Source organism: Stylophora pistillata, chromosome 1, assembly GCF_964205215.1.
Source record: "Stylophora pistillata chromosome 1, jaStyPist1.2, whole genome shotgun sequence".
Classification (NCBI taxonomy): domain Eukaryota; kingdom Metazoa; phylum Cnidaria; class Anthozoa; order Scleractinia; family Pocilloporidae; genus Stylophora; species Stylophora pistillata.
Window position 1 is genome coordinate 3,157,501 of NC_142519.1, and position 16,021 is coordinate 3,173,521.

The window sequence follows — 16,021 nt, forward strand, 5'->3', positions numbered from 1 at the left end:
TGTCTTACGATCGTACATCTCTTACAGATTGAGCAGTGCGTTATAATGCTCGTAAGATTCCTCCTCCTCCTGACTTTCTCATGTCACTAATTTGGTGCGATAACCGTTTTTTTGGCGTCGTCTAAAGAACTCTTTTTTTAAAACACTTGGGAAAAGACATGGAAGAAAACCCTTAATGGGCAGGAGCCATATTACACGAATTATTAGCCATAGTCCAAGAAAAAAACCGCTACACTTGACCTCGGCGTCATGCGCAAACAAGTGACTACCTAGCTACATCGAGGAAATTGAAACCTGCGACCGAGAAGTGGGAGAAAAAAATACATTCCATCTGTTATACTGTCAACGGATGCCTTCATTTTTGGTCTAAGTCACTTATTTTCAAGTTTTTCGCTCTAAAGACCTTGTATGACAACGTGTTATGTGAAAAATAATCGTCTTTTGTGAAATATGAAAAAATCTGGCGTGTCTATTCTTGTTTACCAAACTTGCGTTTTAAAGGACACTCATTTTTTAAAGGTAAAAGTCATCCGTCCTGAATAACCTGTACCACATGCGTGTCAAAACCTTTTGGGACTCTTATAAATACAACTTCTGCTCACAAGGTTAGAATAGTATGTCTAACCCGCGATACCCAAACGCGTAATATAGGGTCCATTCTCTTTTCCCTGTGTTGTGTGACAATAAACATTACGTATGCGAAAACAGTGTGTTGAAGTTAATCCCTCCGTCATCTTGGATTCTTTGTCTGAGAGAACCGTTATTTTTTAAAATGAGATGCGAAAAAACCCTTCACACGAACCTACGAGTTATGAATACTAAAACACATACGCAGAAAAGTGACTAAATACATTCACGAAATTGAAATCTAAGATTCCAACGTGGGAGAACAGTCTACTTTCCATCAATTGTACAGAGATATGATGACTGCTTTTTTAGCTTATGTCACGTATTCACAATTCAATATCGTGCCGTTTGAGAAATAAACATATGCAAAACCATGTTGTACTTTATCCCTCCGCCATATTGGATTCTTTTATTTTCTTTGTACTTTTTGTAACGTTAATTTTTAAACCTGAAACCCTATGCACGAACCTATGTGAAATCTATCCCTAACCCCCAACAACCCTAAAACCCTAAACCCTAACCCCCAGACCCCTCGTGTACCTACGCTATATGAATAAACCCTAAAAACCACCCTCGTGCACCCACGCCGTATGAATAACTAATTAGAATTCACTCGGCCGAATCACTCGGACCCAGACCACGCAGAAGGTGCCATCTAAGCGCCGTAAACTACTTCCGAGTACCATTTAGGACTTGAATTTTTTTACCAGGTGTCTGCCTTGAACAGTACTTATTGTTGAACAGACGAAATCAGTCGAGTGACGAAGAGTACGACGAACACAACCAGCTTTCAAACAATATCCACGTGTTCATATGCACGACAATGTACCACGAGGCTGACTTCGAAATGGAGCAACTCCTTCGGTCTATTCACGATGTCGACATGAACAAAACCAAATCAGGACGGCATTTTGAATCACACGTGTTTTTCGATGGATGTATTAGGGAAGACGAGCTTAACAGCTATATTTTGCAGCTGGTGTCATTGGTGGATAAGACATTGGATGTGCATATTACGGATTGTATCAAAATGAAAACCCCATATGGCATGCAGCTAAGGTGGAAACTTCCGGGTGGAATGGATTTCACTATCCACTTAAAAGATAATGCTAAGGTCTGATCACAGTTTTACACTTGTCAGATGCGTTTCAAATCCAAAAGTGGAAAATTCCTAAATTACTAGAAATTGTTAGGAAATCAAGATAGGAAATGAAAAAACTTTTACGAGGAAAAATAACAGTGCTACCTCTAAAAAATAAAATTTTCGTTAGCTGGCGATTGCTGCCGATTTTATTTATTTCTTTATTTATTTATTTTTTTTTTTGTTGCCTGATGTTGCTGATTTTTTACCCAGTCGTTCATAAACTTACCTGGCCATCTGACCTTCCAAATAACATTTTTTTTTTCTGTCAAGCTTACTTTAATTTATAAAGCCTCAACTTTTACTTTTACCCAAAAACCGTTCAGATGGTTTTCAATTGTGAGGTTTTCATCCCTGAGATTCTCTGAAGTGCGTGCGGCAGCCACCGTCTTAGATATCAACTAGCTTCTAATTGCTTAGTGGGCTGCGGCGAACGCCAAACTACAGATAGACTGTCTTTCAATTTTACACAGGTGAAGAACAAGAAAAGATGGAGCCAAGTAATGTATATGTCCTACGTCCTCGACTTTAGACAAGAACTTCTTAAAGGTAGCTATTTAACATATGTATCAAAAACTTCCAGTTCAGGATAAGAAATTACGTAATAGTTTGTAACAATATATACCACATTTTATGTTATAGTGAAAGATGACCAGTGCTTCATCCTCACAACAGACGCTGATGTTAAATTTACCCATTGGTCTGTTGAAGCGTTAATTGACCAGATCATCGAGGATCCCAAAACGGGTGCAGTGTGTGCTCGTACCCATCCAATGGGAGATGGGCCTGTCGTTTGGTATCAAATATTTGACTATGCCATCGGACACTGGTTTCAAAAGGTATGTATCTGTTAAAGGACCTAGACCGACTTCAGTTCCGATGGTTTTGCCATGAAATTGACTTAAATTTTTTTAAAAGATAGTAATAACCATGAAAAGGTCTCAAATGCATATCAAAAGGCATAATTTAAGAGAAGATATGAAAAAAAATTAAGAATATAAATAAAAGGCTCCTCAGTAACCCATTGATTAGCTGCGTCGATGTGCAAGTCAGATCTGGCGATAAAACACCTCCCGAACCAAATTTGGACGTTATGCTTCGCAATTAAACAAAATAAAGATATTCAAACCTCGATCAAGTTAAGACCAAGTTGAGTTGATTAAATTCACAACAGTTGTCTTAGGATCATTGAAGGCAAGGTCCACAGACTTATTAGGATTAAGAATGGAAACTTATTTGATTAGTATCATATATCCATCATTTTAAATGTTTATGATCTTGGTTTAGGTGGCCAATCATATGCTTGGATCAGTACTGTGTAGTCCCGGATGTTTCAGTTTGTACAGGTGCCGGGCTGTGCGAGATGTCCTTCCTACCTATTCTAGCGGCGTGGACCACGCCTTTGAATTTCTTACGAAAGACATGGGTGAGTTTGTGTTTACTGTACATACCCAGCAATGAGAAAAAAATCAAACGTATCAACTTCATATGCTTGATCGATGCAGATCATTCACACTGGCTAAGAATTCACGCGTTCCTTTATCTATTAGGTGAAGACCGCTGGATGTGTACACTAATGATTCAAAAAGGATGGCGTCTGACATACTGCGCTGCAGCAGAAGATAGTACTTACTGCCCAGAGAGCTTTGACGAGTTTTACAAACAACGACGACGATGGACACCATCCACTTTGGCCAATCTTGTTTTGCTTGTCAGCGAGTGGAAGCGGATACTGAGGAACAACGAGCATATTTCCTTTCTATTTATTCTTTACCAAACTTTCCTCGTCTGTTCCACAGTTATTGGGTAGGCTAAAGTAAAATAATTCTACTTTAAGCAATTTTGGATTCTTGACTATAGGAAACGAGACGAATCAAAGCTATTGCACAGCCCTTAGTCTCAAGAGATGGAATTTTTTGTCCCCAAGCCCCTCAGCAGTTAGCGTGACGTAACATAAACTCATATCGAGACAGTAACGGTAAGATTTTTCCCGGCAGACCCTCTACAGTCATTCTGGTCATAGTTGGTGGAATGGTGTTCTCAGGACTTTCCGTCGATGAGATTACTACCGTCGCTCTCCTGAGCCTTTTGGTTCTTGTCTACATCTTAGCCTGCTTATTTGCGTCCCAAAGCGTTCAACTCAAAGCGTCTAAGATACTAACCTTTGTTTTTGCCGTGATCATGTGCATTGTCATCATTGGTGTGGCTGTTCAAATTTCAAATGAGCTAAAAGAAAGAAGCGCTGAGCCCACAGCAGGACCAACATTAGAGCCAAACACAACGTCGTCACCAACACCAAAACCTTTAGAACACCATCTACCAGCCGGAGTGAGCACCCTGTATTTGGCTGGGTTGTCTAGCATCTTTTTAGCCTCTGCTCTCTTGCATCCGAAAGAATTCACGTGTTTGTTACATGGAATTTGGTATATCCTCTGCCTACCTTCAGGTTATCTTTTGCTAACGATATACTCGCTTTGCAATTTAACGGACAGGTCCTGGGGTAAGTGAATAAAAAGAGATCAGTATTAATCTCATAACTTTGTTCCTCAAAGAAAAGAAGAAAAACAACAAAGGACAAAAAAGTGAATAATAGATAAATTTATTTCCCCTCTAAAGTCAATTCGAGATAAATGCCTCACTCTGAGACTCTTGTTAAATTGATCATTACTAAGAAATAATATGGACAAGACTCCACTTCTCCACGAATGTCTATTTTTTTTTTATGCACTCGTTATCATCGGGCTGAGAAAGAAAAAGAAAATATTAAAACCTGCCTATCTCAAGTCGTTAGTGAATTACTTTTTTCGAAATTGAAACAGAAGGAGGCTGGTGCGTTTACTTGGTTCTAACCTTTATTATCATTACGAAAAACAAAAGTAAAATACTCTGTATGTTTAGGAACACGAGAGGGAAAATCCACATCGTCAGGTGGAGACGACTGGTACAAGCCATTTTGGAATTGTTTGAAGAGAGTTTGTAAATGCTGCCAAAGCCAAGAAGAGTCAGTGTTAACCCAACCAAAACATCATGGTAACAAGAGAGCAAGTATCATAGAAGGAAGAACCAATATCACAGTGGAACTTTCAAATTCCTCAAACAAGGTACTCTCTGTATTTCGGATTTATTTTATGAATATGTTGCCTGTCTTTTATATTTCTATTTATTATATGGCTGTGTCTCACAAGGACTGGGAACCACCGAATTCACGAATTTGATTGGCTGAAATCGATATTGAAAGCGGTCTAGATTTTCCCATCTAGACCGGCATCTAGACCGGTCTAGAAAAAAAAGGTACAAAGAATGTAAAAACATGGCATGTAAGACACGGCCATATAGTAAAAATCTTATTAACCGAGCTAGGTCGGTCTGTATGGAAGAATCTTGACCTCGGTCGCTGGTACAGACCTCACTGCATTCGGTCTGTACTGGCGACCTCGGTCAAGATTCTCGCATACAGTCCTCCCGCTCGGTTAATAAGAACTACATATTACCTACACCATTTTTGCTATGCAGTATGCATGTACCCTTTACGGTCTGGCAAAAGATCAATCAGTTTTTTAGTTATTTGCATCTTTTTTCCCCCACAACAACAACTAACCTGAAACAAATGGAGACAGACTTCTTTGAGACAAAGTAGTGGTTGCTACTCAGGAAACCCAAGAGATTTCTTTTTATATATGTCTTTGCTAGGGCGCATAATGTTACCATACTAATCGATATTATTATTAATAGAATCGTCCAATGAAAAATCTGACGTTTCGAGCGTTAACCCTTCATCAGAGAGAATAGAGGAATTATGGGTTGTATGTGGGTTTATATTCAGAAAGCGGAGCTAAGCCATTGGTGGGAACATGGCGACGAGAAAAACACGAATAAATTAGTGAAATGAAAGGCGTTCCTTGATACCTGTGGGATTGAGAGTGCCGATTTGAAAGATAAACTTTTGTTCAAGAGTTTTGCGGCTTTCCGTGTTGCCTAAATGTAAGGAAAGACCGCTGATTGCCATATGTTGTTTAGAATGATTAGGTAAATCAAAGTGTCTAGCGACTGGTTTTGATGCGTCCTTATCTTTCCTTTCTAAGTGCCGGGTTGGACATTAGTTTAGAATGAAGTTCATTCCAGAAGTCAGAAGTCAGAAGTTCATTCCAAACCAATGTCCAACCCGGCACTTTTAAATGCGCTCGCGGACGATGCAAAGCTTGTCCTTTCATTCGCAAATCTGAGAAAATACCGGGACCCAAGCGATCCATTACGACCACCGATCACTTCACGTGCAACTCCGCCAATGTAATCTATTGCATCTCTTGCACTTTTTGCAAAAATTTATACATCGGCGAAACAGGAAGACAACAAGGTGACCGATTTCGAGAACACCTTCGCGACGTACAGAAAGGAACGATAAGGAAGCAACAAAACCAGTTGCTAGACACTTTAATTTACCTAATCATTCTAAACAACATATGGCAATCAGCGGTCTTTCCTTAGATTTAAACAACACGGAAAGCCGCAAAACTCTTGAACAAAAGTTTATCTTTCAAATCAGCACTCTTAATCCCACAGGTATCAACGAACGCTTTTCATTCCACTAATTTATTCGTGTTGTTTTTGTCACCATGTTTCCACCAATGGCTTAGCTCCGCTTTCTGAATAGAAACCTATATACAACCCATAATTCCTTCATTCGCTCTGACGAAGGACTAATGCTCGAAACGTCAGCTTTTTTTATTCCTTACGGTGGCCAATTTACAATTTCAACTTATTTGATACAACCAAATTACTCAAGTGAAGTGATTTTGCTGATTTATTCAGTTGGAGAAAATTTTGCGAAAGAAATTTTTAAGGTTAGGGCGTTTCTCTATGGAAATACGGTACGACAAAAAAAGTAATATAGAGGGGTTCCGTTCGTCTGTTTTAAATAGTTTAGGCTAGACTTCTTTTCGTTTCAGTAGATATATTAAGTAGTTTTTATTGATTTCAGTTAAGAGGGCAATCAGATCCAAATGCGAACACAGGGGCAGCTCTTGAGACGGAGGAATGTGTGTCTAAGAAAGATCAAACAAACGTTACTCGGCTTTCAGTCCCTGCAAAAAGTAAGAAGACATCGACAGACAGCTCGAAGTTTGAGAGCCACGAACATAAATCAGTTTTTGAAGATGAGTGTGTTCAAAGCGTAAGAGAGATCTCTAAAGATGTTGTATATTCTGCCGCCGAGATCCCAAGAAAAAAACTAGTTAGAACATCAAAACGTTCGACGTCAAAAGGTGATGCAATGAATCCTGATGGAAATTCTGCGTTCAACCAGAAGCAACCCGGCCAATCTTCCGAGCCAACTACTAGTTTAACTAAAGATATCAAAGATGAAGTCATAGCATCCTCTTCTGATTCGCAGACAGGAATTGAAGAAAATATCAGACACGAAAATGAAATCTCTGTCCAAGAAGCCTGGGCTGATGATCGTGATGGAAGGAGGGCACCTATTAATGAAGAAGAGGATTTTAAAAGAAAGTCTCAGGGGTACAATGAGTTCAATCGTTTCCCTGAGGATTTTCCAACTTGCTTGACTAAAACACTGCCGCCTCGAGCTGATCTCAAGGGCATATCAGTCTCAAGAAATCCATCCAAACTTGTCCTCCCTGCTATCCCAAGGGCTATACTTCCAAAACCCACCGAGAATCCACAGATCAACCAAACATACATACCTCAAAAGAGCCAAAACGACTCCCCTTTAATATTTTCCACACAAATTGAGTCCACGCAATCAATTACTGTAGACAGCTCAGAATATCAGTTGGAGATAAATTCACGATCTCGTGCATTTCAAGCCCAACTTCCAGTTCCAGCAAAAGGTATGTAGATATTGTAAGAGTCAACAATGCTAGGGAAGTTTCATTTTTGCAAGGTAATGCAGTGGTTTTTTTATTTGTTTTTTTTTTTTTTTGTTTTGTTTTTTTGGGTTTTTTTTTACTTTTAATAATGTTACGCCGCCAAACTGCTCGATGCGACGATTTATATGGAGAATTTGAATTTTGCGAGATATCTGACGGGCTCACGGACTCACTGTGAAATTATAAGCTAAAGCTCTTAGTTAGTAGAGCAAACTAACGAAATGAATGGGGAAAGAATACGACTTCCAATTTCTCGTCATTTGTTTTTTAGTGCGGTATATGATTTCTAACATCTTTCTCTTCTTTTCTTTCTCTAAGACGAAAGTAGTCGCCCTGGGTCAGCGCTTGAGAACGTTTCTCACTCTGATCCAGATTCTCCTGTAGAGGATTGGATACCTGACGATTTGAAGGTAAGAGTCATTTCTTTATTAATTTTCCTTGTATAGTTCTTTTATCATAGTGAATTGTCATTCCAGATCTTTTCTTTTTCCTCCACATAGCTGGAGTCATGTATATCATCATCAAATTCCTGATTGTTCAGCTGAAGTTGTTCCGAGTAAAACTCAGTCCATTCTCATAAAAACAGGAAACATTTGCGTCTTAGTCTCTCAAACTTTATGTTTTTATGAATCACTGAGCCTTATTCAATAAGATGATAAAAAAACATGGACAACCTGTTGAGATAACAAAGGTAATGCAGAATAAGAAAAGGTGCGATTACATCATTCAATAACCCAAGAGTCGCCACATCAGCTACCTTATTCTGATGATACCTCACAACGGCTGTCCAACTTCAAAATTTCTAGTGTTCTGTGCTGTGTAGACATTGTTGTATTTTCCTCCATATGATTGCAGGATTATGCAACGAGCTTTCGCGAAAATGGCTATGAGAAAGCAAAGTTTATTGCTGGATTGAACGACAGGGTAAGTTGCAAGATCTCAAACAAAAAAAACAAACAAACAAACAAACAAATAAAAGAAAAAACAACAAACAAATGATGTTATACTTTTTTTGTTTTCCTTGGTTCCTTCAGATTAATATGCTGACAGTTAAGGTCGTGATAATAGAATCAAACAGATTTCTCATCATTTGGTGTTGTTACTGGGTTTCTTTCTCGTTTGGGCCAATAAATCAGAAAATGACAGTATTTCGCAGATTAACAGTTGGTAGTTTTAATCATTTGTTAAAATCAGTGGCTACAACTCACGATTACTGCGCTCGCTGTTTGTTACATAAAGTGCTCCATATTTTCCTATGTATTGCATGCATCGGTATTTCTTTCGTTTCTGTTGCACATTTTTCGTAATATTGGAATTTATTACACGACTCGGGCAGTCAGAGGGCCAATAACTAAAATCAACCAATCAAAATGCTCTATTGCCGGTCCAATATTCTCTAAGTATTGGACCGGGCACAGTCCCGAATGGTCCCGAATGATACCACACTTTTGTCCCTTTGAACTTCAGTCGTATAATAAATCTCTTATTAACCAAGCTTGCTCGGGACCGTACTGGAAGATCATCGGCCCTCGGCCTTTTTTGTACGGACCTCGCTGCGCTCCGTCCGTACTGTCAAGACCTCGGGCCGATATTCTCCCAGTATGGCCCTCGCGCTTCGTTAATAAGATATATATAATTATCCCAAGGACCACAGGTTTTCCTGCCAGACGTTTTTACAGCCCTTTTGCCTCATGTGCAACAATGATTAAGTTGTGTTATTTCTTAATCTTTCTAGGACCTTGAAAGCATTGGTATACAAAATATAGGACATCGACAGAAACTGTTGAGAAAAATCAAGAAAATTCCTCGTATTGAAATCGAAGAAAACATACCAGTAAGTTTCTCATCTTTTAAAATGTAAGTAATGCCTTTAAACCCTCCTTTATTGATAAAGCGTGCTTTTGCTCTACAAAATTTGTTCAGGCCATGGCCTAACCACCAAGCCCGCATTTCCGTCCACCAATCTTTGATTGATTTGATTTTTCAAACTCATGCTTCTTAACAGGAAAACGTAGAAAGTTGGTTACAAGAACACGATCTCGAAGAATACTGGCCCTCGTTCAGGGACAACTGTTATACAGAACCGAGCGACTTGGTAGATTTAAAGAACATGAGCAAAGACAGGCTTAAGGAAGTATTGCTCATCCAAAAACCGGGCCATTTAAACCGACTGAAATCTCTTATTAACAAATTGCAGTATCCTAATCGAGGTGCGTAAACCACCGAAGGATAAATTATGATCTAGAAGAGGTCGTTGAACTTTTATACCGTACACAAGGCTATTTTTTCTGTACGGGATCACATTCCTGGAATAAACACACACTCCAGCCGACGATTTCTGATGTTCTCTTGAATACAATGATCTTTTCACTTCTTATCGTTTCCTCTGACTGGACATGGAACTCTCTGCCGTTTTAGACTTGGCCTCTTCGGAATAGTTCACATTTCAGGGAGATTGATTTACAAACCATAGATTTTACCTCCCGTCATCAATAGTTATACATAAAAATTTAAACCTTCCATGTTTTGACAGTTCAAGAAGTTAGTAACCTAACGTGTAAAGGGGGTAAAATTCAAGATTGGATACCTTTTTTCTCGTTTGGTATTGTTTAGCATCCTGGCTTCTTGCCTGTGTCATAACAAAAAAAAGGTGCTCCTAAACCGCAATTCTGGACTCAAATAGTTATGCAGAGTCGCAGGCTTTTTTGGGACGATTCAAAATGGCGGCGCGCATAATCGAGTTTTTCTGTACATCTGAAGGTAATTTCCCAGACGCTGAGTTTCTGTTTGGAATCTCACAATGGTGAAAACATTCTGAAATCTTCATATGGTAGTAATGAGATTCTATAAGGTTTCGTTAAGATACTTCTTATTCAAATCGTCTCTCAGTGTTACCGCTGACTGATAATTATTGCAAAGAATTTAAGATGATTACTTTATCTATGACGTCCATTTTGAAATCACTGGTGATCCTTGCAATCTGATTAGCTCTCATCAGTGCGATTTACTCCCGAATTGTATCATCTTTTGTTCTAAATCGTATCCTTTTTCCAGCCAATGAAGAAGGTTTATTAAAACAAGACAACTACTTCATTGTTTTATCATGCATATTCCTGAACTGCACTTCTAAAGAAAAGAGCGCATAAAACTATTGTCTGTAGGTATGACATAAGAGAGTGTATAATAATCAGATTTCAAGGCTAGTTTAAAATAACAAATCAAATTGTAGGAAAATGAAAGACAACCTTTTTACAAACCAGCTCAGTACTGGATCAATAAAGTATTTGTACTGAATAGAAAACCCTGTATTTGAGCAATTGAATTTCTTTAATAGCAGAATGGATATAGTTAACTGGTAATTAGACTTTGTGCAATGAAAGTCTGTTCTGAAATTATACTTGTGCTTTCAAATCGAACGAGCGCGCAGTGCGAATTTGATTTGAAATCATGCACAAGTATGATTTCAGAACATACTACACTCCACTCGATTCAGTTACCACTATTAATGCTTTCTTGCTCATTTCAGGCCAAAAGAAAATTAGGCGCACAAGGAACGAGCTGGGTCGTCTTCCATTAAAGTTGCTTGATTTGGATAATTCAGACGAAGGTTATGAATACAACTTCTGGAATGATTTACGTCAAGAATGCCTAATTCCTGAGAATAGTGCGTTTGGTCAGACGGCTGAGCTTAAAGAAAAACTCGTGGAACTAAGAAATACAACTTTACTGGTTTTTGGCGTCAGTAATGCCTTGTGGATGATAATTATACTGGCGCTGGTCCGGCACAAAGATCTCAAAATCTTAGGTGTGGATGTCATCGGACTTGGTTTCTTAACCATTTATGGAGGGATATTCGCTGTACAATTTTTAGCCCTTTTGTGTCATCGCTTTAAAACACTTATTCATATTTTAGCGCGCGCACCTTGGAAGATGAATATCAATAGTATTACCCCAGCTGAATCTTCACGAAGTCAGCAAACATCGTGAGTATCATTGAAATAAACTTCATTGTGAGGCAGCTGCAATGTTGTCAACTTCAGTTAGAGGTTAAGGGCAGTTTTGTCTCAGCCAGTTTCCCCTATTGGTCTGTTAATAATTTTATTTGAATAAAGCGGTTCTTTCCTCAAAATTTCTCTAAATGAAGAGAACACAAAAGGACATTATCTGTTTTGGTTTTCATCAATCATTTTGAGTAAGAGTTGAAATAGAATCTTATGAAATTTACCACATTTCTAACTTCTTCATTGAATAACATCCCACAAAACAGCTACTGAGGACCACCCCACACACGCTGGTGTAGCTATTCACATGGAGCCTCCTCGATTTTCCTTTTTTGTTGTTGTTTTACTTTTATTTTTATTTTTATTTTTTTCGTTACTTATAAGATTTTTAAAATGAACGCAACTAGAAAAGACGCTTCTCTTGATCATCGTATTGTGATGAACGACGAAATAAAGAGTCAGAATCGAATCAGGTTCGACTGTGAACTAGTTTAGTCAGGCGATAAATGATTACTGTTAAAAGGATTTTGAAAGGTAATGCTTTTTTATTAATGCTTCAATAAGAACATCGCCTTTTAGACATATGAAATCATGATTTTGTGCACGCATTGTACAAACATTCAAAACCTTGATGAAACTTAACTTGACAGTACAGTCTCTTCAATAAACAAGAGAATTGACGCAATAATTCCCATCAAAGGTTCACGTACAAAATGTTATGATAAAAGTGGAGAAATTTCGAAGATTTGATTGGATGAAAGTATCGCTATTTCAGTGTAATAGCGGTATAACAGCAAAATGGATGATGCGACGAGATTACCATGACAACATTGAACACAAAAACGCTTCTGCTTTTGTTTTCAAAGAAATTGTTTAGTGACGTTCCTGGTTCCGTTGTTGTCGTGGTTTTCTTAAACTCTCTATTGTCAAATAAGAAGCTAAAGAACTGGACTAATGTATCTCGCGATTCTTTGACGTGTTCTGTTTTGCGTGACGTGTCAAGAACATCACTGCATATCTACAATTTATAGCACCTTAATTTGCTGATACGCCGGTGTGTTTTGGTGTATTTTGGTGTGTATTTTGGTGTGTTTTGGTCATTGGTGTATTTTGATCCACATTATCAATTCGACGATGTTGTTCCCTTTGTTACTGATCGGCTGTTGTGTATTTTGATAGTGGGTATCCATACTTTTAGGAATTTCGATTGCATTATCTCTGTTGATGACTATTGGATGAAGTCTTATTTGGATGACCTTTCTTTAAACCCTACCTGTATACCAGTGAAGGTCATAATCAATAACCCCTACCTGGTCCCAAGCAGGAATGTGTCATGTTTCATTTGGCATGCTCTGAAACCGCTGAATTTTGAGGATAAACAAGCCGTTTTTAATGCAAAACAAACTTAAGATCCGTTTGATATCCTACAAGAATGGGATTTGAAACATATAAAAATACAAAAACGAGGGGGTAAATGATTGTGGTCGAGGGAGGTCCCATTTTTTTTCAAGGGCGTAAGTTGCTTTTCTTTATGTGAAAATACTGACTGCTGAAGTGATTCACGTTTTCATCGAGAGGAATGCCCAAGAAACCTCTAATTGTTGTTTCCCAAAGATGAAACACGGTGTATAGAGTCAGAATCAATTGAGTCTTGACTGTGAACTAGTTAGTCAGGCGACGAATGATTTTCTCAAAACCCTACAGAAGCAGGGTGTTGTCGATTTACATTTCGATCTTCATCATTATTCTATTGTTGGTATTCAAAAGGCTTAGATCGGGAATTCCGTTCAGCTTCCGCCTGCTAATTTTATTAGTTGACCAAAAGTTAGACTATGAGCTCCAAATTTCTGTGGCTTAATATCGTGAGAGTAAATCATCGAACCACTTGAATATAAATCTGCTAATTGTTGAAAAGTTAACAGGACAGGCTAAGCTTTATTATTTTGCTCACAACTACAGTGATAGAGTTCTTATAGGTTTAGACTAATGAATATTGTTTAGATGAAGTCTTTGGAACTCAAAGTGAAAACTGAGTCATCATTGGTCGAGAGAGTGGGGCGAGTTTTCTTACCCAAGCGCAGAGCGAAGAAAAGGAAAACCAATGCAATCTCACTTTACTTTCGACACTCTTTTGAAATTGTTCTAATCCTATTTGACAGCGACTTTCTCGTGAGAAAAACCTTCAGATATTCATTTATGATCAACTCTATTATCAAATTAACGGCAACAGTTTTCACTCAAAACTGGCCGGTTTTATTTTCATTTCAACGCGTTTCAAGGAATATTTATACCCCTTCCAGGTTCGCCAGTTGACACCGTCAGCATACGATGAATGTTTTCCATGATAATAAAAACCATTCAAGTTGGATGAGTGGCAGGCTGTGTACCACCAGGCACCTTTGTATATCACAGCACAGCTGTTTCCATAACTATCATTATCTTGATCTCTGGTGGAAAATGGCGCATCACTGTGGCGACTTAAAGAATCCCCTGCATCTCCTGTAGAAACAAATCAAACTGAAAGTTATTAAAACAGAAAAGAAAACAAAATCAAAACTCACCAGGTTTTGAAAAATCACGAGAAAAAATAAGAGATCTTCGAAAAGTGAAATACAGGAAATGCCTGCAACCAGCGCATATTCACAAGTCACTACTGATAAGATGGTGATGCGCACTTTAAGGTCCAATCGTTTTTAATTTATTGGAAATAAATGCAATTAAAAACGACTTTGTGTGCGACCAAATTTTCCCTTCCTTGATTACTATGTATTCGTCGCTTTCTCCAGCGACATTTTTAAGGGCTTATCATGCAAAAGACAAACTAACATAAAGAAACTAAAAAATTACCTGAATAAGTCCCGATCCTCAGCTGGTACTTAGTCTTCTCGCTTGTGACAGAAAAAAAGTCGTACTCGGCGTAAGCTGTTTTTCCTTCAGTGTCCTCCATGTCTACTCGAAGCTCATAACTCGCACTATTTGTAATTCGGTTTATCTTATCCAGTCCGAGCCAAAACTCCCCATTCAGGTTACCAAAGCCATTCTTGTAGTCAATCCAGTCGCGGTAAAAATCAACCGAGCCATCCAGTCTCTTCTGGAACACAGTCCACCCACCACCGGCAGTCGTTTGGTCACAGTACACTTCAAAGGCACCTGAACCATCAGGATCAATTGTATAGACACCGCTGCTTTTTTGTCCGGATGTATAAATCTTCGCACAGCCTCGAGGGTTTCCTAGATATAACGAAATTTAATTAGTCGACTAAACGTGTGAATTTAATCGTCTCAAATCTTGAAAAGAATGCAAAAAAACCCTGAGATCCGCATCATATTACATTAACAGAGGATTTGATACATATATAAAAATGAGGGGGTGAAGGACGGCGCAGGGGGAGGGGGGGGGGAAGCCGGATTAAGAATGTGACGTGCCAATTGTTGTCCCCCTTAGGTCAAAAATTACAATCTGGCTGCCTCCAATCGATTGCCAAATTCGAGGGTTTGAACGGGGTTACCAGTTAGCCGTAAAAGGGCGCCAAAAAAAATTAGCCTTTAGCCGTAAAAATTGACAATTTTTTTTTTAATTTGTTACAGTAAAAACTTTTAGTCAACCGCAAAGAGAAATTTTTAATGACTACAATGGAAATATAGTCATCGTTAGCCGTAAATTGGCCAAAATTTTACCGAGCTTGGCCTTATTATTGAGACCCTAAACTTCATAAGCCGAATTTAATGCAATTTGAGGAAACAATATAGGGCTTGTAGCAGATCAGAATGAATGCCATGTGAACTTTGTGTCTGTAAAGCAATAGGAAGCAAAAGGACGATGTACACTTGGTTCTGCCGGTTCTTGGTTCTAGTATCTGTCCTTCCTAAGCCAATAAATTATGAATTGTATCACACTCACCATCTGAAGTAGTGTTGTTGCCATTCCTTAAATGAGCCACTTGCTTCTTTAACTCTTCTAACTCCCTCTTTACCTCAACAAGAAGGTTTTCAACTTTCTTGTTTGGTCCAGCGTAGAAATTGTTGTAGTTGTTGATGTTGCATGATTTTCCCTGGCTGGGATGAATAGTTTGTTTTTGAGTATGCCCGGATTTAATCCCAACATCTTGACTGTTCACTGACAAAAGAACAGCGCAAAAGATAAACAACTGAAGCATTTTTAGAGGTGCTTTGCAGCCAACAATGTCAACTCTCCGTTTTGAGACCTTGTTTTATGGGTAAGAGCAACTGGGATGCGCTATAACGTGTCCTGTAATGAACCTTTATTTTGCTGAAACCGGATTAATTGTCAGGAAGCTCTTGTCATGTTTTCGATCAAGATAACAACATTTTTATCTATATTTAAGGTGCCAACACATGGAAAATCT

The 16,021-nt window shown here is 38.5% G+C and overlaps 2 protein-coding genes across 4 annotated transcripts in view; one reads left to right on the forward strand and one right to left on the reverse strand.

Moving 5' to 3' along the window:
• Nucleotides 1–12,123, forward strand: part of LOC111333673 (uncharacterized) — a 20,192-nt gene extending 8,069 nt beyond the window's left edge. For 2 of the 3 annotated variants that reach the window (XM_088731316.1, XM_088731318.1), the window contains exons 4-16: nucleotides 1,338–1,741; nucleotides 2,242–2,317; nucleotides 2,411–2,607; nucleotides 3,056–3,194; nucleotides 3,319–3,574; nucleotides 3,766–4,268; nucleotides 4,667–4,869; nucleotides 6,747–7,614; nucleotides 7,972–8,063; nucleotides 8,509–8,577; nucleotides 9,389–9,487; nucleotides 9,659–9,863; nucleotides 11,180–12,123. In XM_088731316.1, coding sequence (XP_088587442.1) covers nucleotides 1,338–1,741; nucleotides 2,242–2,317; nucleotides 2,411–2,607; nucleotides 3,056–3,194; nucleotides 3,319–3,574; nucleotides 3,766–4,268; nucleotides 4,667–4,869; nucleotides 6,747–7,614; nucleotides 7,972–8,063; nucleotides 8,509–8,577; nucleotides 9,389–9,487; nucleotides 9,659–9,863; nucleotides 11,180–11,640 — 3,572 coding nt within the window. In that variant the 3' untranslated portion in view covers nucleotides 11,641–12,123. The remainder of the gene's footprint in view (nucleotides 1–1,337; nucleotides 1,742–2,241; nucleotides 2,318–2,410; nucleotides 2,608–3,055; nucleotides 3,195–3,318; nucleotides 3,575–3,765; nucleotides 4,269–4,666; nucleotides 4,870–6,746; nucleotides 7,615–7,971; nucleotides 8,064–8,508; nucleotides 8,578–9,388; nucleotides 9,488–9,658; nucleotides 9,864–11,179) is intronic. The other variant, XM_088731322.1, reaches the window with a different exon arrangement.
• A 1,441-nt stretch (nucleotides 12,124–13,564) lies between these two features.
• LOC111333681 (microfibril-associated glycoprotein 4) lies at nucleotides 13,565–15,872 on the reverse strand. Its single transcript, XM_022939311.2, has 3 exons — nucleotides 15,556–15,872; nucleotides 14,502–14,885; nucleotides 13,565–14,153 (listed from the first exon to the last, which is right to left on the reverse strand). Exons 1-3 carry the CDS (start codon nucleotides 15,809–15,811, stop codon nucleotides 13,888–13,890), a joined length of 906 nt encoding a protein of 301 aa, XP_022795046.1. The 5' UTR covers nucleotides 15,812–15,872; the 3' UTR covers nucleotides 13,565–13,887.
• Nucleotides 15,873–16,021: the final 149 nt, after the last annotated feature.

Coding starts and splice junctions, on each gene's coding strand:
- LOC111333681 (XM_022939311.2), bottom strand. CDS start 15,811: ATGCTTCAGTTGTTTATCTTTTGCGCTGTTCTTTTGTCAGTGAACAGT. Junction 14,886..15,555: donor CAACAACACTACTTCAGATG/GTGAGTGTGATA, acceptor CGTTATATCTAG/GAAACCCTCGAGGCTGTGCG. Junction 14,154..14,501: donor GAGGATCGGGACTTATTCAG/GTAATTTTTTAG, acceptor TTGTTTCTACAG/GAGATGCAGGGGATTCTTTA.